This window comes from Candoia aspera, chromosome 3, assembly GCF_035149785.1.
Source record: "Candoia aspera isolate rCanAsp1 chromosome 3, rCanAsp1.hap2, whole genome shotgun sequence".
Classification (NCBI taxonomy): Eukaryota; Metazoa; Chordata; class Lepidosauria; order Squamata; family Boidae; genus Candoia; species Candoia aspera.
Genome location: NC_086155.1, coordinates 75,878,062 through 75,905,299, shown reverse-complemented (window position 1 = coordinate 75,905,299; position 27,238 = coordinate 75,878,062). Strand labels below are relative to the sequence as shown.

General features: G+C 39.8%; 2 protein-coding genes across 6 annotated transcripts in view; both read right to left on the bottom strand.

The window, feature by feature from the left end:
• The window catches only part of NEXN (nexilin F-actin binding protein), a 269,027-nt gene extending 265,672 nt beyond the window's left edge, over window positions 1–3,355 (bottom strand). For 2 of the 5 annotated variants that reach the window (XM_063298162.1, XM_063298164.1), the window contains exon 1: window positions 3,165–3,347. The gene's annotated coding sequence lies outside the window, so the exon portion shown is untranslated. Of the gene's footprint in view, window positions 1–3,164 lie in introns of all 5 variants that reach the window. The other 3 variants (XM_063298166.1, XM_063298163.1, XM_063298165.1) reach the window with 3 other exon arrangements.
• An 8,872-nt stretch (window positions 3,356–12,227) lies between these two features.
• The window catches only part of MIGA1 (mitoguardin 1), a 49,580-nt gene continuing 34,569 nt past the window's right edge, over window positions 12,228–27,238 (bottom strand). Inside the window, exons 9-16 of the mRNA XM_063298152.1 lie at window positions 23,635–23,753; window positions 23,418–23,490; window positions 21,691–21,777; window positions 21,173–21,271; window positions 20,772–20,906; window positions 14,531–14,584; window positions 13,178–13,294; window positions 12,228–13,046 (exon numbers count right to left, since the gene is read on the bottom strand). Coding sequence (XP_063154222.1) covers window positions 12,858–13,046; window positions 13,178–13,294; window positions 14,531–14,584; window positions 20,772–20,906; window positions 21,173–21,271; window positions 21,691–21,777; window positions 23,418–23,490; window positions 23,635–23,753 — 873 coding nt within the window. The 3' untranslated portion in view covers window positions 12,228–12,857. The remainder of the gene's footprint in view (window positions 13,047–13,177; window positions 13,295–14,530; window positions 14,585–20,771; window positions 20,907–21,172; window positions 21,272–21,690; window positions 21,778–23,417; window positions 23,491–23,634; window positions 23,754–27,238) is intronic.

Here is a 27,238-nt window from a genome sequence, read left to right as displayed (position 1 = left end):
ACTAATTAACAGTTTTAATACAGTAGTTTACTTTCTCAATGCATTATCTCAATAACTGTTACAACAATCCTATATGGATGATGCCATTAACTTAATGCTGAGGCACTGCTTCTTGGATCAAATGGTTTGTTCTCTGCAGTTCAAAGAATAGCGTTTAAGCATTTTTACAGGCATGGATATTTTGAGGGCACTGCAGAGGACTTACAGATGTACACAATTTCCAGTTATGAATATAGTTAAAATGTTGGTATTTTTAAGTATCATCAAAAATAAAACACAGCAGTTTAGATACCCCATCTCTGTCTTATTTAGATACCTCAGAGTAATAATAAATACCTTGGTTTTTTTAATGTAATTAAGCATTGAAGTGTAGGAGTAATATCTTGTTTGTCAATGTAATTAAGCATGAATGTATAGGAGCTCATTTTTACATCCCACTAAACATGGCACAAAAATGCCTCACTAACCATCTTTTAAAAAAAATGTCCTCATAACATTGCCTTTGTCTCATCCCCAGCCCACTGCAGAGGCAGCTTAAATTCAGGTTCATTGGTTCCAGTTTTAAGGCTCTTCCTCACAGCTGTTAATGCACATTCCTCCAGTTCCTTAAGCTGACACAAAAGTCAGCCAGTATGAATTATGCTGCCCTGCTAATCTTAGTAACAAGGCCTGTGAATGGGGCTGTCCTTAAAGTTTTGTTGCAGGGCAACTCAAGGACAGCAATTGGTGGATTCACTTGGCTGTATTTCCCTTCCCACAGCATCACCAGCCAGCCAGAAGAACCACCACTAAACACTTTGCTTAATGTGTAGTGGGACCAGTCTGGGGCAGATGACTGGTATGGAGGTTTTAGCCAGCTTTCAAATTGTCCAAGAGACAAGTTACCAGTGGAGAGATGCTCCACAGCTGTGACTTGTCACACTGTTTCTGAACAGGCATTTAGCACTCTTCTGAAAAAGCACTAAACCCGTGTCCAAGAATAGCTCAACAGACAAACTGGTGGTCCAGGAGAAGGGAACACGATAAGGCAGGAGGAGATTTTTCTGATGTGCCCATGGTCCCTTCTGTTTCAACCAATGCCCTCCACTGAGTCACTGACCCGTCAGCCAGGCTATTTTTGGACATGAGTCTAACGCTCTTTCAGAAGGCTGTTAGATGCACGTTCAGAAACAGTCCGACTGGCAAGTCACAGCTGCATAGCAGTTCCCCATTGGCAACTTGCTAAATGCTCCATCCCAGGCACATGACCACATTAACTCAACTTTCCCCACCACACATTAAGGACAATGATAGGTGGTTTTTTCCATGCTGGCCAGTGACACCAAGGGAGAATAAACACAGCCAAGGGAATCAACCCACCTCTGTTCTTGACTTGTCCAATATCAAACCAATAAGGAGAATGCCACTCACCAGCCTCATTATTGAAGCAAGTTAGAGCACAGCCAAATGTTTCTGCCAACTCAGGATCTAAAGGAATGTGCATTAACATGAACATGAGGAAGAGCCCTCTGTCAACAAAACCAACGAACTATAATGAGCATGCATATTTTTGCACACACATTATTTCATATATACTGTTTCAGATATGAAATCTAGTAGCTAAGCATCTGTACTTTTTATTTTTTACCATCTTCTGTCTGACTTTAAAAAGATAATTTCTATTAACAAAAATATCACGTTTCCTAATTTAGGCGTTTTAAAAATTCTGCTTATAAAGCAAGATTTTTTTTTTCTGCCATTCAATTGTGTCTGATGCTCAGAGACTGCCTGGACAAGAAACTGCAGTTTTCTTGGCAAGATTTCAGAAGTGGTTTGTCATCGCCTCCTTCCTAGGGCTGAGAGAGAGTGACTGGCCCAAAGTCACCCAGCTGGCTTTTTGCCTAAGGAGGGACCACAACTCCCAGTGCCTTAACCCCTAAACCAAACTGGCTCTCAAAGCAAGAACAGTAGCACCCTTTTGCTTCCCTCCCTCTCTTTTTACAATAATTGTCATCTCTACCATACAGTATAAATTAAAAGTGCATAGTTGATGCAAGCAGCTAAACTTTTGGGATTGTGGAGGGCAGCCCTATTCCAATTGTTGTCACCACGAATAGGTTTCTGTATTTACAATGATAAGAGCAGAATAATGGCAAAAGCAACCGTTCTGGTGTTACCCTCTTCCCACTAGCTACTGACACTATCATTACCACCACCTTGGCTCTAATATTAGCAGCACCTTAGTCCTAGCTGTTATTCCCTTGGTCACTACACCTTTCAGAGAAGGGCTTCCTTTACACTGACATTTGGGAAGCAAACATCCACATACAGTAATACTCCCTCCAGGAATGAATCTGCCAATTTGATTTGCCTGGAATGGGGAAAAACACTTTATTTTAATTCAACTGAAATGTATTACTGTGTCAAATGCAAGACCTGAGTGCAGAAGGCTCTCTCTGCAGGAAATTCTAGGTTCTGGAGCTTTGCCACATGTTTCCGATTCAGAATAAGAAAACCCTGCTTGAAAAGGAGCGACATCTGGCATTATTACCCCGTTCAAGATGTCTTGAAAAGAACACTTTCTTCCCGGGCTGTATTCCATTGCACAATAGCTTGGCCCTGTCCGATACCCCTATTGACCATTTGAGATCTTAAACGTGTTGAGGCGCCTGGAACTTTCGTCCAAGTGAAACTGCTGGGAGGGACCGAGCCTGTTGCTCTCTTGACGGCAGGAATGAGTAAAGAAGCTCGTCGGGGAGGCAATCCAGACGGTGTGAGCGGCTGCTTTGCGGAGGAGATGCGAAGCAGCCGACCGAGCTAAGGCGCCAGGGGAAAAAGGCCATTCTCAACCACGCAGAAAACGGTAAACACTGTACTTGCGTGTGTGAGAGAACACTGGTACCCGTCTGATCTACCACACGAGCGCCTCATTAAAGCCGAAATGCAACGCAAGTAGCCCCGTCAAGGGACATGCCAAAGGCAGAATGCCAAAGCGCGAGCTAAATACCCCGAGTACTCCTTTTCCTCAGGACCGAGCCGCAGTTCGCTCGCCCCGCCACGCACGATTTCCCCTCTGCCTTGTCATCTCCAGGCGCGCCAAAGAGGAGCGCAGGCCGTCCTTTGTGCCCGAATCACTTGCCCTTCCCCGCCTCCCTCCCCCCACCCACAAAAACATCTTGATGTACCTGGAAGCGTTGCGCTGTGCGTTTTCGTTAATCCCGAGCGGCTGGGTGGGCGTGAGAGTGGCTGGGTGAGCGTCTCTACAGCTGCCACCGCTGGTGCTGCGCGCCCCTTGGCTGCGGCTCCAGCCTCGGGCTCTGCAAGTTTCCATAAAAGTCCCGGTGCGCAGCCCGCTCCTGCATTCCAAGCGCGCCCAGGCCGAGCTGCAGCTGTCCCGACACACACGGCGGCCGCCCCCTCCTCTCTTCCCCCAACTCAGCGCCCTTGCCGCGCCTCCGGAGGCCCCTCAGCGGCCCAGCCGGATTATTTTGGGCTGAAAACGCCATTAGGCTATAAATATCCGGCGATTGCAGAGTTTCCCAACCCACTGAATTTCTGAAGGAATATCTCCACGCACCGGGCAAGTTAAAAACTGGGACGGGACGAAGCGGTCGGGGTATAGTTTGTGCGCCCCATCAATCACTCGGTGTCAGCAGTCGCCTAAACGTGGGAGGAGGGCTCCTGAGCACATTCAGAGTGCATTTCCCATGCCACTGATTTTTTTGTCGAGCAATGGCAAAATAATTCGGTACTGTTGCCAGAAAAATTACAGGACAAGTCCAAGAAGTTACAGAAAATCAAACTCTATTTCAAGATTCTCCCCCCCCCCACTCCACTTTTCTTTTTTAAATTATCCACCAAATGAAACAGGAGAAAATTGGCTTGTAAACCATATTTTCTGTTTCCAGATTGGGAGAGAGAGACAAGCAGTTTTGATTAAGTTATTTCTTTGTTGAGTGTGTCCTCAACCTCAGCCTTGGAATGTCAGGCCACTAAACAGCATTTTCCCAACGTTTTCCCTTCCAATTATTGGGGTACGATTTCCATTATTCCTAATGAGTAAAGAACAGCAGGTTGGAGAGGGCACATAGATTTCTGAAATATCTGATACAATTAAGCAACTCATATTAGCCCCTCTTACACAAATACGCAAAAAGAGTCACAAAGTCACCCCTGCTACTTTTCATTCTACAGTTTTGTTGAAACAGATGCAGATAGATCTAAACACTTTTTGGGGGGATTACTTACTGTTAGGTTTAAGTGTGTATGTATTCCTTCCACGTATGCAAATATTCCAGACTGAGAAGATGACAGTTCTGTAGGACAGTGATAAATCTCTGACAAGCTTCACTTTTGTGAACTGAAACTGTTAGGAGGGTGAGATGCTGGTGGCCTTTTTTATAGCTCTAACTTACACAGAGCAAGCAACTAATAATAGTAACTTACAGATAATTACGATAGCATGAAGCCCAGTCAGCATCAGATTGATGAAACTATGCCAGTGCACAGAGTAGTCAGATTAGCCTATTGTCACATAAACAGTTGTAATGATCTTGTAAGATGGAAGCATGAGTATCTGGGGCCAGTGCCGTTTACTTCTGAGTCAGTCTGTAGAGTATGAGTTAGGAAGAATTTTTATTACTTTTTCTTCTCTCTGAAGACAGAATGGGATGAGATTAGTCTGTTCCCCACCTGGTTTCCATTTTCTTTCTCATATAAAATGAGCAATAGGCCAAATCCAGCACAAAGTTTATTTACTAATAGCAATGTTTATTCATTCAAGGATTTACATAATCTGTTTTCTTGAGCTCTGATACCAAACAGACACATTATACTTCTAATGCTGATATTTGTTTTGGAATAACTAACCTTATAGTCATTCCAGAAATGCACAGCAGAATACACTCCATTTCCCCATACAGTTTTATCCCCACAACACCCCTGTGAGGTAGGTTGGGCTAAGAATTAGTGATTAGTCCAAAAACAGTCACTGAACTTCCAAATGTGAATGTGGATTTGACTCTGGGTCTACCTAATCTAATCTAACATCATGCTAGTGTGTTCAGCCCTAAATACATGGAACAGCAATGGAAATAATAATCCCAGGATTCAGTAAAAGCTACTAACCTGCACTATTACACTTACTGCTCTCTTATTACTGAAGTACCATGAACAGAGAAAGAACTGTGTGCCCCTTTTTGTGATAACTTGACCATGATGTCATGGTACACAAAATGTGTATATAAGCAATGCCATAAATATATGCTATCATTCAGTGACAGCCTCGATTTCCCTTTCCTGCTTCATTGAATTTGACCCATTTTCCTCTTCAATGGCCTCAACTTCCTCAGATCCACCTCTCTGGTTTGCTTCCTTCTCCCTTTTAGGCCAGGATCAATTTTTTAACCTTGTTTTCCTGCCCCTGCCTCCATTAGCTGACCACTCAAGTCTTCACTTCCTTGTTGTCCTTTCAGATATTGCTAGTCAAACATCATGATTCTGTAATTCGTTTGTTTACTCGATTTATATGGCTGCCCATCTCACTTTTACATGACTCTAGGTGACTTACAATAAATGCAGATTTTCCATTTTTGGAAAAAGAATACGAGGTCTACTAGCTGCTGCAGTTGGCAAAAAAGATTGACTTACCTTGATTTGCTTTCGTGTAGACAGAAAAGGAATATTGGAAATACTAATATGTACTACAGAATACAAAGACTCATATGACAATTTTTCCTGTATCATATGTTCACTTTTTTGGGACAGCTACAATATTTTATGATATTTGCATTCACTTCTTCATGCAAGTGAATATCACTCTCCATGTCTATATAACAAAAATATATAAAACAATAAATATACAGAAAATGAATAACACAGAGATGCACTCAGCTGAAGAGGTATCTCAATGCTTGAATGTCATGTTCACCATTTCAATGTGCATTGTACATTGTAACGTTTCGCATGTCAAGTTCAGTTGCTGATGCGTGTTCTGTTTGGGAGGGGTCTGCGAACTCCTGCTGGGTTGTTATCTGTCTTCAGGGGAATGGAATGTGTTTGGGTTATCTACTGTGTTCAAGGTTTTCTTCCCAGGAGATCAGCAGAACTCGTTACCAGCACCTGGGGTGGGGAATTTGAAACGGTTGAGCGAGGGGAGGGATTACGTTTGTACCGAGGGTTTTGAGTTTGTATTTGGCGCGCTTTTGCTCATTCTCAGCTTTCTTTGTACTTGCACACTATTCTTTAATAAATCAGATATTATTAAGCTCTTGCTTGTGAGTCTGAGTATATTAGGATAGGCAATCATTACATAAAGCTGAGAATCTAAAAGTTTTACCATTAGCCCCTTTCCAGATTTGATCTTGTGAGGGAGTAGAGCTAGCGATGACCAAACCCAAACCAAAGACCGGTGGAAGCGAGGAGGTGGGCAACGGGGTGCCCAATTCCACGGTTAGGCGAACAGAGAGGAACCCTACTCCAGAACCCTCATGGGTACAAGAGGGTTTGAGTTCCAGTCTGGAGGAAGAGGAGGTTGGAGATCGAAGAGCACCCAAAACCACCGGAGAGTTGCCAGGCGAGCTGATCACCTGGGATGAGGCGCAGGGACCCCTACCAGGGACATCCAGGACATCCTGGAAGCAGCGGTACCTGTTATCCCCAATTGTTGTAAGGACAGAGGGGAAGCCGTGGGACAGATGAGGGAAGGAGGACTCCCAAACCCCTGAAAGGATAAGGGTACTGGAGGCAAAGGTGGAGTCGATGGAGTATATGTTTAAGACATGGTCAATGGCAGGGGGCCCCCAAATGAGGAGCGAAGGGGAATCAAGCGCCAGGTATTCGTCCCCTTCCCCCCCCCCCACCCCAGCGGCACCACCGCTGGAGAGAGGCAGGAGATGGCACAGGGCTGAGCCAAGAACTCACACAGTTCGTCTTGCAGAATCCCCTCCCCGAGAACGGAGATCCCCAGAAATCAGGGGTAAGACCAGCTGACCTGATGTTGCACGGGGGCCGCCCGGAGCGGGAGTGAAAGACTTTGCAGTCAAATTTGATGGGGATCCCACTAAGTTGTCTTTGTTCCTCGCAAATGCAAAGAATTATATGGATGAATTCAGACCGTATTTCCGTTCCGAAAGGGCAAAAATAAATGCCATTGCCAACAAGCTGAAGGGGAGGGCAGCTGACTGGTATGTTCAGTTAAGCGAGGCAGAAGCTCCGGAGCTTGATGAGTTCGAAGAATTCCTGTGGGCATTGAAGTTGCATTTTGTAGACCCCTTAGCCAAGGAAAGAGCAAAAAGGACTTTAAAGGCTCTCAGCCAGGGGCAATGGTCAGTAGCAGACTATGCCCTGGAGTTTAAGGCTCTGGCTGGGAAGGTTGATGATTGGTCCCAGGCTACCTTAATAGAGCGATTCAAAGAGGGCTTGAATATGGAGGTCCTGAGGTGGGCGTTGGGCAGAGACGACCCAGACACCCTGTATGGATGGATACAGCTGGCCAGGAAGGCTGAACATGCCCATGAGACCTTCTTGCAAACCCAGAGGGCAGCAAGGCAAGCGGCAATCGTCAAAGGACCCCAAACCGCTGCAGTGGCTGTGAAGCCCGGGCATCGAGCCTGGGAAGAGGAGAGGGAGTGACGTTACGCCAAAGGGCAATGCCTCCGGTGCGGGAAGGAGGGCCACAGGGCGGCTGCTTGCCCGAAAGCCAAGGCAGTGGATTGGTTGGGAAAAGCGGCGGGCAAATCACCATCGCTGACCAGGAAAATGACGGCGGCCAAGGGAGAGACCGAAGTTGATGAGGTCCCCTACTTTGGCGGAGAGGAGGAAAATGATCCTAAAGAGCCGATGGGAAACGCCAGCCACCTGCTCTGAAAAGCGCCTGTGGGCAAGTGGAGGAGGATGGGCACAAAGATCTTTTGGTGAATGCTAACTGTCCCACTCTGAATGTGAAGGTAAAGTTGGGCTCCCGTACAAAGACTGTTGAGGTTTGGGCGTTAATTGACTCGGGGTGTTCATGGTGCTTAATGCACCCAGACGTGGTTGCTGCTTTGGACCTACCCAGCTTTCCCCTTCAGCACCCCATGGTTTTCACCCAACTGGATGGTTCAGAAGCGGGGGGGGGGCGGTGACCCATTAGGTAGCCACCTTGAGGGGCTAAAGTTTGTAGTGGCACCTGTTGGTCATCCCTTGGTCATCCTAGGGATTCCCAGGTTGGTCCAAAGAACCTACATAAACTGGGAGCACAGGACTCTGACTTTTTCAGATGGCTTTTACCAAGCCCCTACAGGGGTTGCCGCCGCAGCCCTCCTTGTGCTGCGGTGGGGAGGGCTGCGGCGGCAACCCCACGTTTCACTGTGACACCTCTGGAGGGCTTACCAGATAGATACCAGGAGTTTGCTGATGTGTTTGGGGAGATGGAAGTGGACCAACTCCCTCCTCATCGAAAAACTGACTGTGCGATAGAGTTGGTCCCCAACGCTCAACTGCCCAAGCCGAAGATTTATGCTATGACTCAAAAAGAGCTTGAGGCACTACGGGACTTTGTTGATAAAAACTTGGCCAGGGGATTTATCGAACCAGCGAATTCTCCAGTCGGAGCCCCCGTGCTATTCCGGGACAAAAAGGATGGCACACTGAGACTCTGTACAGACTACCAGGGGTTAAATGCAGTCTCAATATCAAACAAGTACCCTTTGCCATTAATAAAAGATATGTTAGCCCATTTGTCAAAGGGCAAAATTTTCTCCAAGCTGGATTTGTGGGAAGCTTATTTCCGCATCCGCATTCAAGAGGGGGATGAGTGGAAGACTGCTTTTAATTGTCCATTGGGTTCCTTCCAGTACAAAGTCCTGCCTTTTGGGTTGGTGGGAGCACCCGGGGTGTTTATGCAACTGATTAATGAAGTGTTACATGACCATTTGTTTAAAGGGGTACTGGTGTATCTTGATGATGTTTTGATTTACACGGAGACTGAGGAAGAGCACGAACGCCTCATTAGGCAGGTGCTTAGCAAGCTTAGGAGTACCAAACTTTATGCCAAACTGTCCAAATGTGAGTTCCACAAAACTCGACTTGACTATCTGGGGTATAGGATATCTGACAAGGGAATTGAGATGGACCCTGTTAAAATTCAAGTGATATTGGAGAGGGAACGCCCACGTACCAGAAGGCAACTACAAAGTTTTCTCGGATTTAGCAATTACTACCGCCAGTTTATCCAGGGGTTCGCTGAAATTGCCTTGCCCCTTACTGATTTACGTACCAAGGGGTTGGGAGACACACGCAAGGTGAAGAACCCGAGGGCAGTACTCAATTGGACGCCTGAATGCCAGGCAGCTTTCAAAAAACTTAAAAGCCTTTTCACTGCTGAACCCATTTTGCAGCACCCCGATCCCACGCGACCCTTTGTGGTTCAAGTGGATGCTTCTGATTTTTCAATTGGGGCGCTTTTGCTGCAAAAGGATTCTGACAATCACTTGAAGCCTTGTGCTTATTTGTCCAGGAAGTTTTCTGAGACCGAAAGGAGGTGGCATGTTTGGGAGAAGGAGGCTTTTGCAGTAAAGGCTGCTCTAGAAGCATGGCACCACCTCTTAGAGGGGGCTAAATGTCCTTTTGAAGTTTGGACTGACCATAAAAATTTAGAAGCGCTTTGCACCCCCCGGAGACTCAGTCCTAAACAAATTCGCTGGGCTCAATTTTTTAGTCGTTTCGATTTCCAGCTGAAGTTTATTCCGGGTAAGAAAAACTTCCTTGCTGATGCTCTCTTACGGTTACCCCAAGATTCTGTCCACGCGACTGAGATTGTGGGTACTGTGTGGACGGAGCCACAGCTGGGTCTACAGGCTGTAACACGCAGCCAAACCCGGGCACAGCTGCCTCAGACCCCGGTTGCACCGGCAGGGAGGAGGACACAGATTCCCTCTCAATTGCAACAACAGTTTCTCCAGACACTGAAATCTGATACTTGGTTGCAGGTGAACAGAGACAATGTTTCCTTTGACAGTGGTTTAGCTTGGAAGCAAAATCGCCTCTATGTGCCTGAACAGTTGCGGGCTGAAATTCTAACCTGTTCTCATGATGATAAGGTGGCTGGGCACTTTGGGTTTGTGAAAACATTACACCTGGTTAGGCGCCAGTTTTGGTGGCCCACTCTGAGGCGTGATGTAAAAGACTATGTCGCTTCCTGTCCTGTGTGTGCCATGTCAAAACGAAAAGGGGGTAAAAAGCAAGGGCTCCTGCAGCCAGCGGCGAGCCCATCCCGCCCGTGGGAAGAGATTTCTATGGATTTTATTGTTGACCTTCCTCCCAACGTTAACGCTCCTGTTTTAGTTAGACGCTTTCATTTAGCTTACCCTTTGAAGCCTGCTCCTTGATATTTTAACTTTGTTTTGGGGGGGCGGTATGTCATGTTCACCATTTCAATGTGCATTGTACATCGTAACGTTTTGCACGTCAAGTTAAGTTGCTGATGCGTGTTCTGTTTGGGAGGGGTCTGCGAACTCCTGCTGGGTTGTTATCTGTCTTCAGGGGAATGGAATGTGTTTGGGTTATCTACTGTGTTCAAGGTTTTCTTCCCAGGAGATCAGCAGAACTTGTTACCAGCACCTGGGGTGGGGAATTTGAAACGGTTGGGCGAGGGAAGGGATTACGTTTGTACCGAGGGTTTTGAGTTTGTATTTGGCGCGCTTTTGTTCATTCTCAGCTTTCTTTGTACTTGCACACTATTCTTTAATAAATCAGATATTATTAAGCTCTTGCTTGTGAGTCTGAGTATATTAGGATAGGCAATCATTACATTGAATCTGTTTCAAATCAAGAGGTTCAGCCTACTTAATTTTGTGACAGGGAATGGCTTTTGAACATGGGCAGAGACTAGAATTTATTTATTTATTTATCAAATTTTTATCACCACCCATCTCCCCCACAAAGGAGGGATTCTGGGTGGTTTACAATAAAAACAGAGTTAAAATTGTTAAAATACAATAAATACAATAAGAATAAAAATAATCTAGATGGCAGAAAGTTCTCAATCAGTCCATGAGTATAGTGGGCCCTTTCAGAATCATTTTATGGCTCTGGCCATCCCCATGAGTGGCTAGTCCCCTTCCCGTTCCAGGCCTGCTGGCAAAACCAGGTTTTTAGTTTTTTACGGAAGTCCAGGAGTGAGGGGGCCTGTCTCACCTCTGGGGGAAGAATGTTCCAAAGGCCAGGAGCTACTACAGAGAAGGCATGCTTCTGAGACCTCGTCAGATGGAATTCTTTTATGGATGGGGTCCGTAACATGCCCTCTCTGTATGACCTGGTGGGACGGGTTGATCTGATGGGGATGAGACGGTCCAACAGGTAACCTGGTCCCATGCCATGAAGGGCTTTAAAGGTGATAACCAACACCTTGAATTGGACCCGGAAGCAGACTGGAACCCAGTGCAGCTCACGCAACAAAGGTGTTACATGGGCAAACCCTGGAGCACCCAAGATTGCCTGCGCAGCTGCATTCTGGACCAGTTGTAGCTTCTGGATATTCTTCAAGGGTAGCCCCATGTAGGACGCGTTACAGTAATCTATATGGAAGATGACCAGAATTACAAGAATTACAAGGCAGAACTGGCTCCATCTGCTAGCATCACAAGGGATTTCTTGCAAATCCAATCCAACAGACAACTACAATATAAATGCTTAAGCTTCATGTATGTATGAAGCTAGGGGAAAACAGACAATAGCTAGGCTTAAGTTTCCTGGCTGAATGTTTTACAGAGCAATGAGAGCATGCGTTTAGGGTCACTTATCCTTCTAAATGAAAATGTGGTTGTTTGATTGAGAGTTGGTGTACTGTGTGAATCTGGCCATTGTGCTTAATAAACCATGTCTTATAGCTTCATAGCTTCATATACTCAATCAGTTGTGGATTATACAATAAACCATGCTAACACAAAACACATCTTAGTATGACATACAAACTAGACCTTACAGGTATTAATTTGGCATCCCTGTTGTTTTTTAAAAAGAAACAAACACATATTTAAAATAATGGAACTTGTATTTACCCTTGTTGTACTGTATTATTCTTTTTGATATACATCTTCCCCCCTTAAAAATATACTTTAAATACTAGATTCAATAAGACAAGTTCTTATCTTATTCACAATAAATATAAAATTTTAAAAGCTCTGCAAAGAGTCATATATATAAGATGGGTGGCCTATAAATTTACTAAATAAATAAATAAGGTAGAGATTATTAACCACTCAAAACAGTTGAGGGTTCACCAGATTCTGATTTTATGCAGTACAACCATCATGAAAAGTAATTTACATAAAAACTTAATATTAATTCTTAAGTTTTGCAACAATGCTCATAAAATGCTGTCCAAAGGCCAAATGCACTGATACACTTGCTACACTATAAATTATAGCTTATACACACAAAAACTATATTATTTGTTACTGTGTGTGTTTTTATTGCACATTAGTTAAGACAAAAAAGGTGCAAATCTTGCCAAGCACATGACCAGGTAGGGCTTTTGAGACTTTGTACTATGTAATTTATACATTGTAAACTTGGAGGAACTTATTTACTATAACATGTATTTTTGTATCGCTTTCATCACAAATAGATCTGAGCAATGTTTATATGTCCACAAATAATATTTACTTAACAGTTTAAAAATATATATTAAATATAAATCCAATGACAGTTGAAATATCATTTTAAATGATACGTACAGCAATAACTTTAGCAATGATTTGTATATTTTTAAACCTCCCTGAGGCCATATTTAACAACACTCTAGATTTTGGGGTACTTGCACAGAAAAAACAATGTTAACTTTCCTTGTGGGAGAAAAAGGCAAAAAATATGCTCACATTAAGAACAAAACCAGAAATCTATTGCACTTTTTCCTCTGAAAGGTCACTGGCTATTGGGTGCTGAAATCCACTTACTCCAAAGTAAACCAATAAAAGATTAGTGTGCCGAATTAGCAATTGCAGAAGGTCTTCAGCTAAATTATCCACTGATGAGTATCGCACTTTTTCAAAGTCAAAAATGTCTTTCAGGAAATAAAGAATCTGATCCTAGTAAAAACAAATACAAAATAATTCTAGTTATTAGCTGTAGTCTACAGGACGTCTAGTAAAAACATTTACTAGTTCATCCATATTTTCATTGGTATCCAGTAAACTCTTGATAAAATAAAGCCACATACCTTGAAGTAGCTGCATAATTCATACAGCGAATTTCTAGGGCCTAAAAAGCCCCATGCCAGAACAGGGCTAATATGTTCACAAATAGCATAGAAACGTGCAAAGAAACCATCAGGAACCTGAAGATATAATTAGTATAGAAAAGACAAATCATATCCTGCATCTTGAGCACAAACAATTGTGACATCATTAAACTTGCACTCTTTTATGAACTTAAAATCAACTCCTGGCAGCCATGTGGATGTGCCCACGAAGTGGTTTGCCATTTCCTTCTTTGATTTTTTAAAAACTTTTCAACTTAGTCTACAGCCCCGATAGTTTCTTTCCCAAATACTAACTAGGTTTGATCTTGCTTAGTATTTTTGGAGAGACCACCCAAATTCCACCAGGGGCCATATGAAGCTTCCCTCTAAGTAAATGCTCATTAGATTGGAACCTTAAAGCTCAATTTTATCAAACTCATTAAGCTGAATAGGCCTTACTTCTGAGAAGTTACTGTATATGTAAGGGTTAAGAATAATTTATCAAAAAAAGATACAGTAGTCTTCAGTTTTAATATAGGATACCACACAGTCTTAATGGACTAACTGGACAGAGGGGTGCCCATTATTCAGGAATATCTATTGAATCAGAGAATAGGGCAACATGGGAATTGATGATTTGACAGAAGTCATCAAATTGCAAATTGCAGGTGAAGGTTGGTCTGCTGCATGTAAAACCCATGGCATTCAGGCCTGTATTTATATTGAATGATAATTCAATACCCTTGAGAACAAAGATGTATCCTAAGTTGATTCTGTTGAAGCTTTCATTCTATATTTTTTACACACACACACTCTATCTGGACATATAAACATCAGGGTGTAAGTTAGGGTAACTCATTAAATACGTTCTAATGTTTAAGAGATCAATGCTCTTGTTTTGAGAAGTATGGATTAAAATGTATTTTATTGGTTCTTTATGATTATATATTAAAATTCAAAATGTCTTGCTTTTATCTGAAGAGCCTTTACTTTATACAATTGTGAAAAATGTAAAGCAACTACTCCTACATGACTCCCTCAATTTTCAGCCAGCTTTCAATAACTTGTCACCTCACTATCATGACATTACTACTTTTGCATATCAATCACTTGTCACTTCATGTATGATGAACTGCATTAAAAATGGTTCAGGAATATGCACTGCTATCTTTTTATTCATAGTTCTGAAGTCAATAATTTACCATTATGCTACAGGTTATTCACAAATAATGCTAAACAGTTTACAATTGTCTTGAATTAGCAGCTGACATTGCAAAGCAAATTTATAGCACAGCGCAGATCTCTTCAAATATAAAATGTCAGATTACTTACCTTCATTTGTTGCTTTTTTTGCTTCAGGACTGACCAGCAACTTGAAGCCACAGCCTAAGTAAGATTTTTTTTGTTTTATTTACTTGCAAACATGAAATATTTTCTAGTTAGAAATAACAGCTGAAATATAAAGTCATTTGAACTAACTTTAAAATATATTGAACTTGCAATAATATAAATTTAACAATTTTACAAATGTGTATTATTTATTGCTCAAAACATGGGACTTACATCTCATTTTCCTTGCTGTCCTCATGCAACTTGGCAGTTTTTCCTGAATGCTAATGTAACTTAGTGATTAACAATCTAGTTGTATTGTTGTGGAAACAGTAAGTATTTATAATCTGATCTAAAATTACAAAGCTGCATAATAGAATTTAAAAGCTGAAAGATATTTCTACGTGCTGAATAGGAAATCCTATATAGTCACTATCTAGTAATATCCATGGCAAGGCCAGAAAGAGTTTGTACCAGAAATCAGGTCACTGGCTAGCTAACTGGAATGCATGTAATGACATCTTTCCTGTATCTAACAAGGTTCTTTAACAACTATGACTTTCTTGTGGTTAAGTGTATATTCTAAATCTGGGGCTAATCATTTCCAGTGAGCAGCAATCAAAATTTGAAACCCAGGTTAATTATTGGTTTCAAATTCTGGTTATGATAAGCAGAGCTGGGTTTGTGGCTAACTTTACTAAAATGCACCAACTATGGTTAAGAAATCATAAGACTGGGGTAGTATGGTGTTTGCATGTTAACCAGCAACCAGCCTGACTCAATTAACATGCTGTGCACACATGTTCATTATTTGTTTGAGTACTGTAGCTACATGGGAAAAGGTAATCACATGACGCTTTCCCACACCTCTTTCAACATCAGCTGAATGGGAAAAAGCCATGCAATTCATGCAACAGAGTCACATCAGCCATATGCAATAATAGCAGTATGGGAAAGCATGCACACTGGAAAGCGCATGAGTGGCACTTAAGGAGAAAACAAGAGGGTGCATCCTGAGCAGCACTTTTGTCATCTGTAAGTATCAGATTTGTTTATTTTAGTTCTTAATTTTTCCTATCCATGCATTTCATTCTACTGCACAGATCTATTTCAAATATTTTTCCTTCTGAACACATTTTTCCCCAAACATAAACTGAACGACACGAATCCAGGAAATATTTGTTTGACAAGCTGCCACAAATAACTCTTATTGCGGGAAACCAGAAGAATATATATGATAAATGAATTAATACAGCACACTATTTAAGAAAAAAAGATAAGAATATGATAAAAGCAAGGAGAAAGCCAAAGATACCTGTTCAAGTCAAATATGGAAAGAAGTAGACCTCTATAACCAAGTACTTTAATGAGCTTTTGTACAATAAAGAACAAAACAAAATAGAACAAACAGAAATGAGGACCTAAGTAGTGATAATGAGGCTTATGTTATTGTACCTGCAATGCCTCAAATAATTTCTGTTTGGGGATTGTATGGAAAATGATACACCAATGTATTCAAAAGAGCTCCCATTCGGACAGGTTTTTGCAAAGAAACATTATTTTGCTATACCATCAGGGGAAATTAAATAAGATTGTAACAGTTCGATATTACAACTGTGCAATAGTTCTTTATTATCCCTCTGGTACCATAATCATTTTTCTGGTGGAAATATCTGAGGCTTACCACCTCCTAGTGAGCTGAGCTGTGCTATGTATCTTGCAGCATCTGGATCTAAGCGTTTGTAAAAGACAGGAGGCTGATTAAAAGAAGTATGGTCCAACTGACAAAGTGCAAGTATTCTAATGCCAGTTTTCCGATAACACGGGAAGTTTCAGTATACCAAACAGAAACAACGATTTCTAAACTATGTAAAAGACATGCTTAAATACAGTATATCTATCTCAATGTTAATAAAAGATTAGGATCTTTGTTCTTTAATTTCAAATTAAAATGTTACACATTTTCTACACCTCTTAATTTGCTTCTTGTTAAATTCATCCCTTTAAACAGCATTAACTCATCAATACTGATAGAATTAATAATGCCCATTACTAGAGCAGTCTTAACTGTTCCAATGGCAGATACCCAGCCATACTATACTATTTCTTGTTTAGAGAAACAGAATTTTTTGGAAATACCTTCTGAAGTATATGGCTTTTATATCAAGTTATGCAGCAGTTAATATTTTTTTTAAAAAATAATATATTTTATTAATCACAGTGTTTAAAAGAAAGCTACAGTACATATTTATGTGAAACTATATTTCAAAACCAGAACTATCTGCAACCATAAAAAAATAAAACCACATTCTTTTGTTTTGACTGCACTGTAAAAAAATTATTCTTAGGAAAAGCATAGCTTAAATAGTTTTTGACGCAGCTAAGCAGTTTTGTCCTAATAAGGACTGGAATCATACAATATACAGATGTCAAACCTAGACTTTTATTTCCCATAGGACATAGCAGAATTTTAATGGAATGTAATACAACTTTCTAAGTACTAGGAAGTAAAATGCTACTAGCAAAAACCACTTTAGACATACACAAAATATATAATAAAAGAAAGTAAAACTATTCACAACAGAATGAAACCTTGCACATTATAAGATGCATGACCTGCTAATGATCCTCTCAGAGAATTCCAGATAGCCATTGTCTCCCATCCTTTACTAGATCTTTGTGGAGAAAATTGACCTAGCCACTCTGGTCAAAAGAAATAGGGAAGGAAGAAAATATGTAGTATATCTATTTTTCTTTTTCCTGGAATTAGAGAGATAACATGGTGAAGCTCACAACTGTTCTTCTAGTCTGCTACAGAGACAATTAGATTCCCTGTTCTGTACAGATAGCACAGAAAGAACTGAAGAGTAGAGGTCAAGGTGATGATAAAGAAAAGGTGCACGTACTGTATATCGCTGAAATAGAGAAAAGACAGAAAGGAAATAACAGGGATAGGTAAGCAGAGGGTGCTAGATTAATACAAAAAGGAATGAATGGATAATAATGGCAGGTCATACCAGCTTCTAAGATAGATGAAGATATATATATATATATATATATATATATATATATATACATACATACATACATACATACATACATACATACATACACACACACCATGAAAGCTGAGAGGCAAGGAAATGTACTATAGAATAAAAAGAAAATGGGGACAAAATTCACAGAGAGAGAAATTCAGATTCTAACACAATCTAACGTATGGCCCACTTTTGAAAGTAATCCCCAAATGTTAGTACATGACAGCATTTGGACCTCTGTTGACAATATTAATGCTCAGGTATATATGTATGAAGATGCTGTGAAGGATTTAAAACAGAATTTAGAATTGGAACCAGAAATGGCCAAAAGCCAATGGTGATTCATTGTGATGGGAACACCAAGTTCCAGTCAGCCTTCTTGATGCCATGGCTTGTACATCTGAAGTTTGTGGACGATCTCCAAAGGCAGCCTCATATACAATACATTGTAATATTTGAAGTGAGAGATTATTAAAGGATGGATCACTGAAGCCAAGCAATATCTATCCATTTAGATTTGTTGCTGGAATACCAACCAACAATGCTAAAAAGCAGAAAGTTGTAGCCCTTGTGAAAAAGATGGAACTACAAAGTGCCTTCAGTCTATGAATATGAAATATACCATCAATATGCTAATGATACTGATCTGTAAATCTCTCAGCAACTTCAACTAATTGGTTTTGTCAAAATAATAAATAGCATGGAGGATAAGAAAGAACCCTGAGGGATTACAACATACGCAAGCACTTTGACAAGAAAGGAAATGTTACCCAATGGTCTATAATTATTATGATTATCTATATCTGATGATGGCTCTCTTAGAAGAGATGGCACTACTATGTTCCTTAATGGGATTGGAATACTCCATCTCCTAAAGAGGAATCTATGATCTCACAGACTCACTGATCATAATTTGCCTAGTTATAATAAGCCAGGAAAGGCAAGGGGCAGAGCAACAAAAATATTAGACTAACTTAATCGTACTCATTGTCCATATCCTTGGCACCTTAAAACTGCAACATGCAACAATCTGGACATTCCAAATCGTAATACATATACTGTGGAATCTAAGCTATAATGACTGTAAGCAGTTATGTTCTCAAATATGTCTTGCAAACATGTCACAATATGCTACCAAAAATTCTAGCAGCTCTTCCATTTGAGCTAAAACCCAAAACATGGACAACATTAAGAGAACTGAAGCTGGCTGAAGCATAAAAATTATTTTTCATTTCCATCCCTCCCACAGAATAGGCTCAATAGTGAGCTTAATCAAATCCAAAGAGTTTTCTTTCAATATATTCCATCTGTTTCCCAATTTCCCCCACCCTTTGGAACACTCTTTCCCCAGAGGTGAGGCAAGCCCCCTCTCTCCTGGCCTTCTGGAAGAAGTTAAAAACCTGGTTCTGCCATCTCGCTTGGGGCAGGAAGGGAGGTAGTCAATCCTGGGGGTGGCTAGCACCTTAAAGGGGTCCCCATGTATTTATGAATCCGAATCGGAACTTTTAATTGCCATCTTGGATGCTATTTTATATTTTATATTTTATACTTGTATTTATACGTTACGTAATATATCTTGTTTTTATTGTATTTTAATCTTTTTAGCTTTATTGTAAACTGCCCAGAGTCCCTATTTTGGAAGAGATGGGCAGTGACAAAATTAAAGGAACATAAGAAACAATGTATTAGTTTGGTCTCCTTGAGCTACAGTATATATCAAGAAGTTGAATGGGTCCTGGAAAGTGGGACAGCACATTCAGAAGTGATTGTATAAATTGTCTGGGTCATTTTTAAACTCTACAGGATAACCAGGATTTGAACATTAGCTCCAGCCATAGTAGCCTGCAAATTCCCCAGAGCCATCTGGAATCCACCATAAATCCTCAACTTTGGGGGACAAACTATTCTGACAATACTTACATCCCTTTTAGACTATTTATTGAACTCCTAAATCTCAAATGAACTGTTTTGATAAAACAATGGATATCAAATCTGATATCTTCACAATACTATCTTCCTGTCCAATTGAGAAAGTAAAATCTAAAGTGTGAGCTGTTCCTAATGTCATCTTGATGATATATTGAGAGAGGGCCAAGGTTGCCATGAAGTTAATAGCCTATCAGCCAAGTTAGGCCAGATAGGAAACATGACCAGATGAGCTAATTCTACTTTATTGTAATGATACATTAACAAAATCTTGCAAGTCTGAAAGTACATCTCTCCCCACAATCTCCTTTACAGTCCAAGAAACTAGGGAAGGTCTCTTTTGAACCTCTTGCTCTGCCCACATTCCTGCTGCAGGCTCAGCTGCCTTTTATCTGACCATTCCCTTGGTTGTGTCTCTTTGCCCTGTCTCCCAAGGTCATTCCTACGTACCATTACATAGCATCCTTAGCTGCTCTGTATCTAATGAGTAAAATATGACTATCAACATCCAAATTTAAAATTCTGTCCATCAGCCACAGGAGGTGACTGGGTGGCTACTTACCCTGCCTAACCCTAATCCTAACCCAACCCTCTAACCTGATCTGATGATTAATAGAATATTGGGAAAGGCTGATTATACTCAGTTCTGGTCTTGGTTTTACATACATTCTAACTCACACTTAAATCATGAACGAGGGAGATATTAACTGACCTGGAACCTAACAAGAAGTAGAATAGAAACAGTTAGTTAGATTATCACATGAGATGTCTAATAACATTTCTTCACATGTGGCATATCACATTTTTGAGCATTACACTCCCTCATACTTGGCATATAACTATAAAAATCTGGCTCAAATTATGAATAAAATCAGAGACTTAAATCAACTAGGAAAGCATAACCATAGCAGTTTCCAAAACATTACATAAGAAAAGGAAAGCACCATAATGAGCTTTCATTCAAAATATGTCCCATCTTACCTGGGACCAATACACTCCAACCCTTATCTAGGGGGATCCAAGAGTATAATTCCATTTCCTCTCTCAACGTAATATGTACCATCACCCTATTCATTCTGCCTGAAGTGCTTTCTCAAAGAGGCAAACTCCTTTTTGGCATCTCTCTTTTTTGAGACTGTCTCTTACCCATACTTCAAAAAGGTGAAAAATACTTTTCTCCACAAAAGAAAAGTCCCAACCTGATGTTAATACCTGGAGTTGATATCTCCTGCCAGTTAATGGTACTACTGAAGCATAGAGTGAAACAAATATGGACTTACAGTTTCTTTGAAGGAGGAGTTCAGCCAATGGTTATTAACTATATTCTGTATAGACATAGGTGGATTTTCTAAGTCTTCAAAAGAATCCATTAATATGAAGTCCAAAACAACATCATAAAAGTTTAAGTGTTTCACCTACATGAGGATCAAATTTACAAAAAGGTACTGAACACATTTTTAGAAAAGAAAAATCATTAACAAGTCCATGCTATAAATTACACTGAAAAAGCATTGTGATATTTTAAATAAACTGTTTAATCAAACTTAGTAAATATAAAATAATAAGTAAGCTAGATAAAAATTCCTGCAATACAAACAAAATAAAGTTTTGGAAACTTATCTAGGGCAAAAAAAGAGATAACAAGCATAAAACTGAAAGCAGAGAGTAACAATATATTTACCCCATAAGCAGCCAATTCTATTTCAGTATGAACCCACTGATCTGTTTGCTCTAAAAAAGAGATCATTTCATCAAATACTTCCTCAAATTTCTTTGGATTCTGTAAAAGAAAACAAAAAATTCTGAACAAATAACTTGCACATTATGTAGACGCTTTCATTAAAGACATCACTGTTTATTTGCAGCACAAAGGGTAATCTAAAAATAAAAAGAGTATCCCCACTACAAGGCATATTCTGATGTCTGACTTTGCATACCTGTTCCAGAAAATGAGATCTATGTATAAGTAAAATGATACATTTGGGAAATATAAAATGTATACCCATAAACTCATATGAAAAATCACTGCCACATAAACCAACTTTATAATCTTAAAAGCAGGATACTACTTTTCCAATTCAGTTCTCTGTGTGAAAATGGGAACACTTGTTTCTTAAATCATTTTATAAGGGCAACTAAATGGTCAAACTTTTAACAATATAATATACTGTATCAGTTATTAAAACGAAATAGGTTTACCTTTCTCGCTCTCAGAATTAAAGCACATAAAATTTTTCTGCCACTTTCAGCAAGAAATACTCGGTTTGCAGAGTCTGAAAGAATGATCTGTTTTTTAAAAAAGGCATTAATGAGTGAAAAATGTCAGAACTCAAAATTGAAACTAAATGCACAAAACCATCTAAGTTTTGGACTGTATTGTGCTGAGATAACTAAGAGATAAATTTCACTGAATGTCTTCTTCCTGAGTAAACACACTTTATCAAGAAAGGGAATGGAATCTTTGGCTGTGTTCACACAATGCCCTAAGCCATAATGTGATTTGCTTGGTTCTGGCTTAGCTTGTTGTGTGAACACAGTCACTATGGTATATAGTCTATAGTTTATGGCTTACCACAGTGTCTGAGCCCAGCCAACTATAGTTTCATCAAGAAATCATGAGTAAGCACATACCTAAATTACTATGTGAATGCCAGCAGAAAGAATTGGCAAGCAAGCAAACAAATCTTTATTACCTTCCAGAGGTGGGGTACAGTCAGTTAAAAGCATAGAAAGTACATTAAAGTCTAATATAAGAAGCTAAAACACAAAAGTACATTAAAATCTGATATAAAACACAGAAATAAAAAAATACATTAAAATCTAATATAAGAAGCTAAAACACAGAAATCTAGGGGAGAAGGAAAAAGGAAAAAAAAGAAATTATAGAGGGAGGGATAGGAGCATTAGATGGGTGTGGGAGAGCATAAAGGTTAGTATATCTGTAAATACAGTACTCTAGTATATTAAAATAAATGCTAGTTTATGGCACAGGTCATCATCTGGCAAATTTTAAGTGCTGCTGCACAGAACCTGCCAATATTCTATGTTGTAGCAGAGTTGGTATCTGACAGCAGCAGGGAGGTGTAAAATAGTCCTGAGTGCCCTGGGTATTTATACAATAATGGTAACATGAGGCTAGTATGAATGTCTCTGTAATACAGGCACTGAAGGAGCACATGCTCTGTTGTTTCTGTGTGACCAGAGTCACAAGGGCATTGTTTCTCTGGGTAAGGAATCTTCCTATATCAGCCTTCAAGGACAGCTGAGGGGAGGGCGTGATATCGTGCTAAAGACCCTCTGATGGTTGTGGCAATCAGTAATGAAATCCTTGGAGACTTCATCCCTAAGGACTGGAAACAAAACCCCATATGAGCTTGTGAAAGGGGAAGATTGGTAGACCTTCTCCCAAATGTGCCAGTGTTTTAAACTTCCTTGGAAATGGCTAAATTTAAACATTAACTGATAGTGACTACAGATAGCATCTGATTACTGAACTTAGCCAGTTTTGTAAACACCCTAGTATAGTTTCTTTGTAAATGTTTTAAAATCCAGTTCAGCATGGTTTTAAAAAAGAACAAGTATACAATTTCAGGGAATCCAGTCTCAGGCATATCAGCCTTCCAATAATGCATGCTGCAGTTCAGCAATAGGTTAGAATAAGCACCAATGCATAACTAAGAAAAATGTAAATTGAACAGTATTTAGTATCCTTTAGGGTGATATATGGAATACAACATGCTTTACTGAGACCAGCATATGTATCAGTCATATAAAGATGACACAGAATACCTTACAAAAATCCCACAATACTCCCATTGTGTACCTTGGCTGGCCCTGGTTACAAATCCTACTCCACTTAATAATTTAATAGGGATGCACCCTAAGTAGTACAAAGATAAGTTAAAATGTGTTTGATGCACTTTTACCTGAAAGGCTTGCCGAATACAGTGGAGCTTAGCAAGGAAGTCACTGTCTCCCAAACATTCTAACATTTCAGTCCTACACACAAAATAAAGAATATTTCAAACATAATCACAGACTGGCATTTTAATTCAGGCATATCTAGAAACAGTCAATATAAGCTCTGATAATGTTTTAGAAATTTTGCAATAAGTATTTTTAAAAATGTAAAATATTTAGTACCTTAAGACACGTGAATAAATCTTGCCCTCTTCTGCCAAGTGCAAAGCCTCCTCATATAATGGGCAATGGCAAAGTGAATCCAGGTGATTATAATTTCGGCTCTCTTTGTGTTCTGTAAGCTAAAAAAATAGTTTTAATTATCAAGATACTTTCCCTCCTTTGTGGGGAGATGGTGGTGATAAAAATTTGACAAACAAACAAACAAACAAATAACACCTTTGTAATCTTTTGAAAGACATCTGCTTTTCAATATCACCTTAAATTTCAGATCATCATGAAAAACAGAAACATGTGAAATAAAAATTATGGTGACACCTGGATCATAGATATACTGCTTTGTAAAAGCAGCAGAGTGATGAAAAATTAAGAATAGAGAAATAATATATCCACAGTATATTAAGGCAGGAAATTAAATTCTTGGATAGCAAAAATAGCTTGTACAGCTGAAACAAGAAATCCCTAATGGCTGTCATTCTAATGGTGTTGATTCAATTATATGGTGGTTATTTTTTTTTAATCGTATGGCATAGCAGTTTGGTGTTCACGCTGCATTTTTCTTGCTGGGAAATCCTTGTGAGGTCCAGCAGCCAGATGTGTAGACTATTTAGCCGTGACAAGTCACATTGCCCGGGGTGCACCACGAGGAGGCTAGTCTACACTGCACCGAGTTGGGCTGAGAGAAAGTGACTGGCCTAAGGTCACCCAGCCGGCTTTCATGCCTAAGGCAGGACTAGAACACACAGACTCCTGGTTTCTAGCTCAGAACCTTAACCACTAGACCAAACTGGCTGTCATGGTTATTGTTATTATTGTTATTTAACAATATTTATAAACCACCCTAATCAAAAAAGTGGGCAGTGTATATCACAAAACAAAAATATATATAATAATTATAAGAAATAATAATCACACAATCAGATAGATTCACAATTTCCTTAAGAGCCTAAGGCTCATTGAAACAAAATAGTTTTAAGGGCTTTCTGGGATACAAGAAAATTATGCCTGGGACATCTTTGGGGGCAGTATTCCACAGTGAGAAAACCTACTTCCTGTCTCTCACTTCTCTTTACTTTAGCTGAAAAGGAGATCCTTAGCAGGCCCTCTCTTGATACCAGACAGACAGAATTATCCTTGATAAGGGAATATTTGCTTTATAGATGATAATCAGCACTTTGAAATAAGTCTGGAAGCTAAGCAATAGCCCATACAGTGACTTCATAATAGGTGCTATTTTTCAAGAATGACTTGTATCAATTAGTAATCTGTATTTTGTATGTTGTACACCAGCTATAGATTCCACACCATCTTCAGACAAAACCTTACATATAGCACACTGCAGTAGTCCAAATGGGAGGTGATCAGGATATGGGTCACCATTACCTACGTTTCCTAGCCCAGGCAGGCTAGGAACTGGGTAAAGGTCCTCTGACCATGACTTCCCACCAGCTGCTTTAGCAGGAGCTGTGAGTCCAGGAGGATCCCTAGATCATGGACTAGCTTTTTCAGAGTGAGCATAGTCCCACCAAGGGCAGTATTACTGGATAGTCATGATATTTACTGAACAATAGTAGCTTCTTCTTGGTAAGGTTTTGCTTCAGCTTGTTTTATTCCATCCAATCCCTAATGGCCTCGAGACAGCATTTCAAGACCTCCACACACCTCTGGTTTGGCCTTCAATGGTGACGTATAGCAGAATGTCATCAGTATGCTGGTGACACCTCATCCCAAATCAAGAGATAACCTGTTTTAGCAGTTTCATATAGATACTAAATACAGTGGAAAAGGACCAGGTTCTGTGGGATCTGCACTAGTTCAGCCAGGGGTTCAACTGCTTACTCCCATAACTATTGAACTGGAATAACCCACCCAGGTAGGAGTGGAACTACCACAAAAATGCCTCTTTCTCACAGCCTTTGCAGGGAGTCCAGAAGGATATCATGGCTGATGGTATCAAATACTGCAAACAGCTCTAAAAAGTCCTGGGGGGGGTGCACTCTCTCCCCATCAAGGCCCCAAATAATGTCATCTGCCCTACCCAGTTCCCCAAAGGACCCAGGAGAGTCATGGTCAGTGGCAGAATTCATACTGCATACAACCTTAACCACTTTCTTGGGCTTCACAATGTTGACATAATTCCAGATTATATCACAAGATACTACCTTGGTCATTCACTTGACTCTGTCCAACTGGTGTCCAAACCAGAGCAAATATAAGCAACTTTATCTTCAAGGAAACCCATATATTAATCCGTATAGCTTGTCTGCATCATGTCTCATCCATCCTTCCCCGATAGGATCTGGGCTACCCTAAACGGGGCTACTGGTTGGGGATATGCAGACACAATAAATGCAGAAAAGAAGTGATGCTTTGCTGCTCTTATTGCCACTGAATGGGTGGCAGAATGAACTTAGAACTGGTATCACAAATATAATTTAAATAATTTAAATAAATGATTAAATTAAACATAAATATAATTTAAACTTGTATATATCTCAAAACTCCAAACTAACACTTAAGTGGTCTGTAAGAAGGGATGAGAAAGAAACGGGGAAAGTAAAAATTTATTATTTTGATCCTAATTAATTGCATACCTGGAAAGGGGGGGATTCTTTTATTATAAAGAAAAGTATCAAAACCTTTTAATAAATAAATTCCAAAAATAAGTTCCAGGATAACAATATAATGCAATAAAACATAATAAAATCCACCTATAAAAAGTCAAAAACATGAAAGATTATAACCATTATTAAACTTAGCAATTTGGTAGTCAGAAATAGCCAGATGAATAAGTACTTGATTTGGGGGGGAGAAGCCCTTCATAGTGGCATTCTGCTAATCTCCCATTCCACATTCCAGCAGTGAATGCCTTCTGCCACATCACTATTATGTGCAGTAATAATAATTGGTAGCTATGCTAACAAGATAACATCTGAATGATTTAATAACTAGGTGGGCCCATAGAAGAAAGCAGTTTCCCAGATAACCTGGTCCAGGGCTATACAGACTTATAAATGAACAATAACTTACCGAACCATGGTTCAATAATTAATTGGAAGCCAATGGAGAGTTTTCATATCATATTGTATCTGTTCAATAAGACCTGCTTATGCAAGTTAGATGCCATATTCTGCAGTAGGTAACAGTTTGCAAGCCACTTTTACAGGTTTTCAAGAAACTAAAATTACAATAATATGTGTTTGCACTTAACCCTAAAACAGGATTTTTAAACCAATGTTTATTGAACAAATCACAATCAGCCTCAAGATGAGTAAATAATACTGTAATTAACACTATCCTTTAAAATCACCCCTTTTGTAATAATCCAGTAAGTAAATCTATACTTTGAAATTATTGTTCCATTGTAGAATAAATGACAGATGAAATCTAATTTACAGCTGTCCTAGACTAAGAATATGTCTTTCAGGGAAATAAACACTACAACTCCAATAGCATGATCATCTATGAACTTCCAAAGCCATCATTTTCCTTGGAATATTTTTATTGAAAAAATTACTATTAGAATTCATTGGGCATTTTATCTTTCCCATGAATTTATGGAAACTTTCATAATCATTTTATCCACATAGACATATGCTTTTCTACA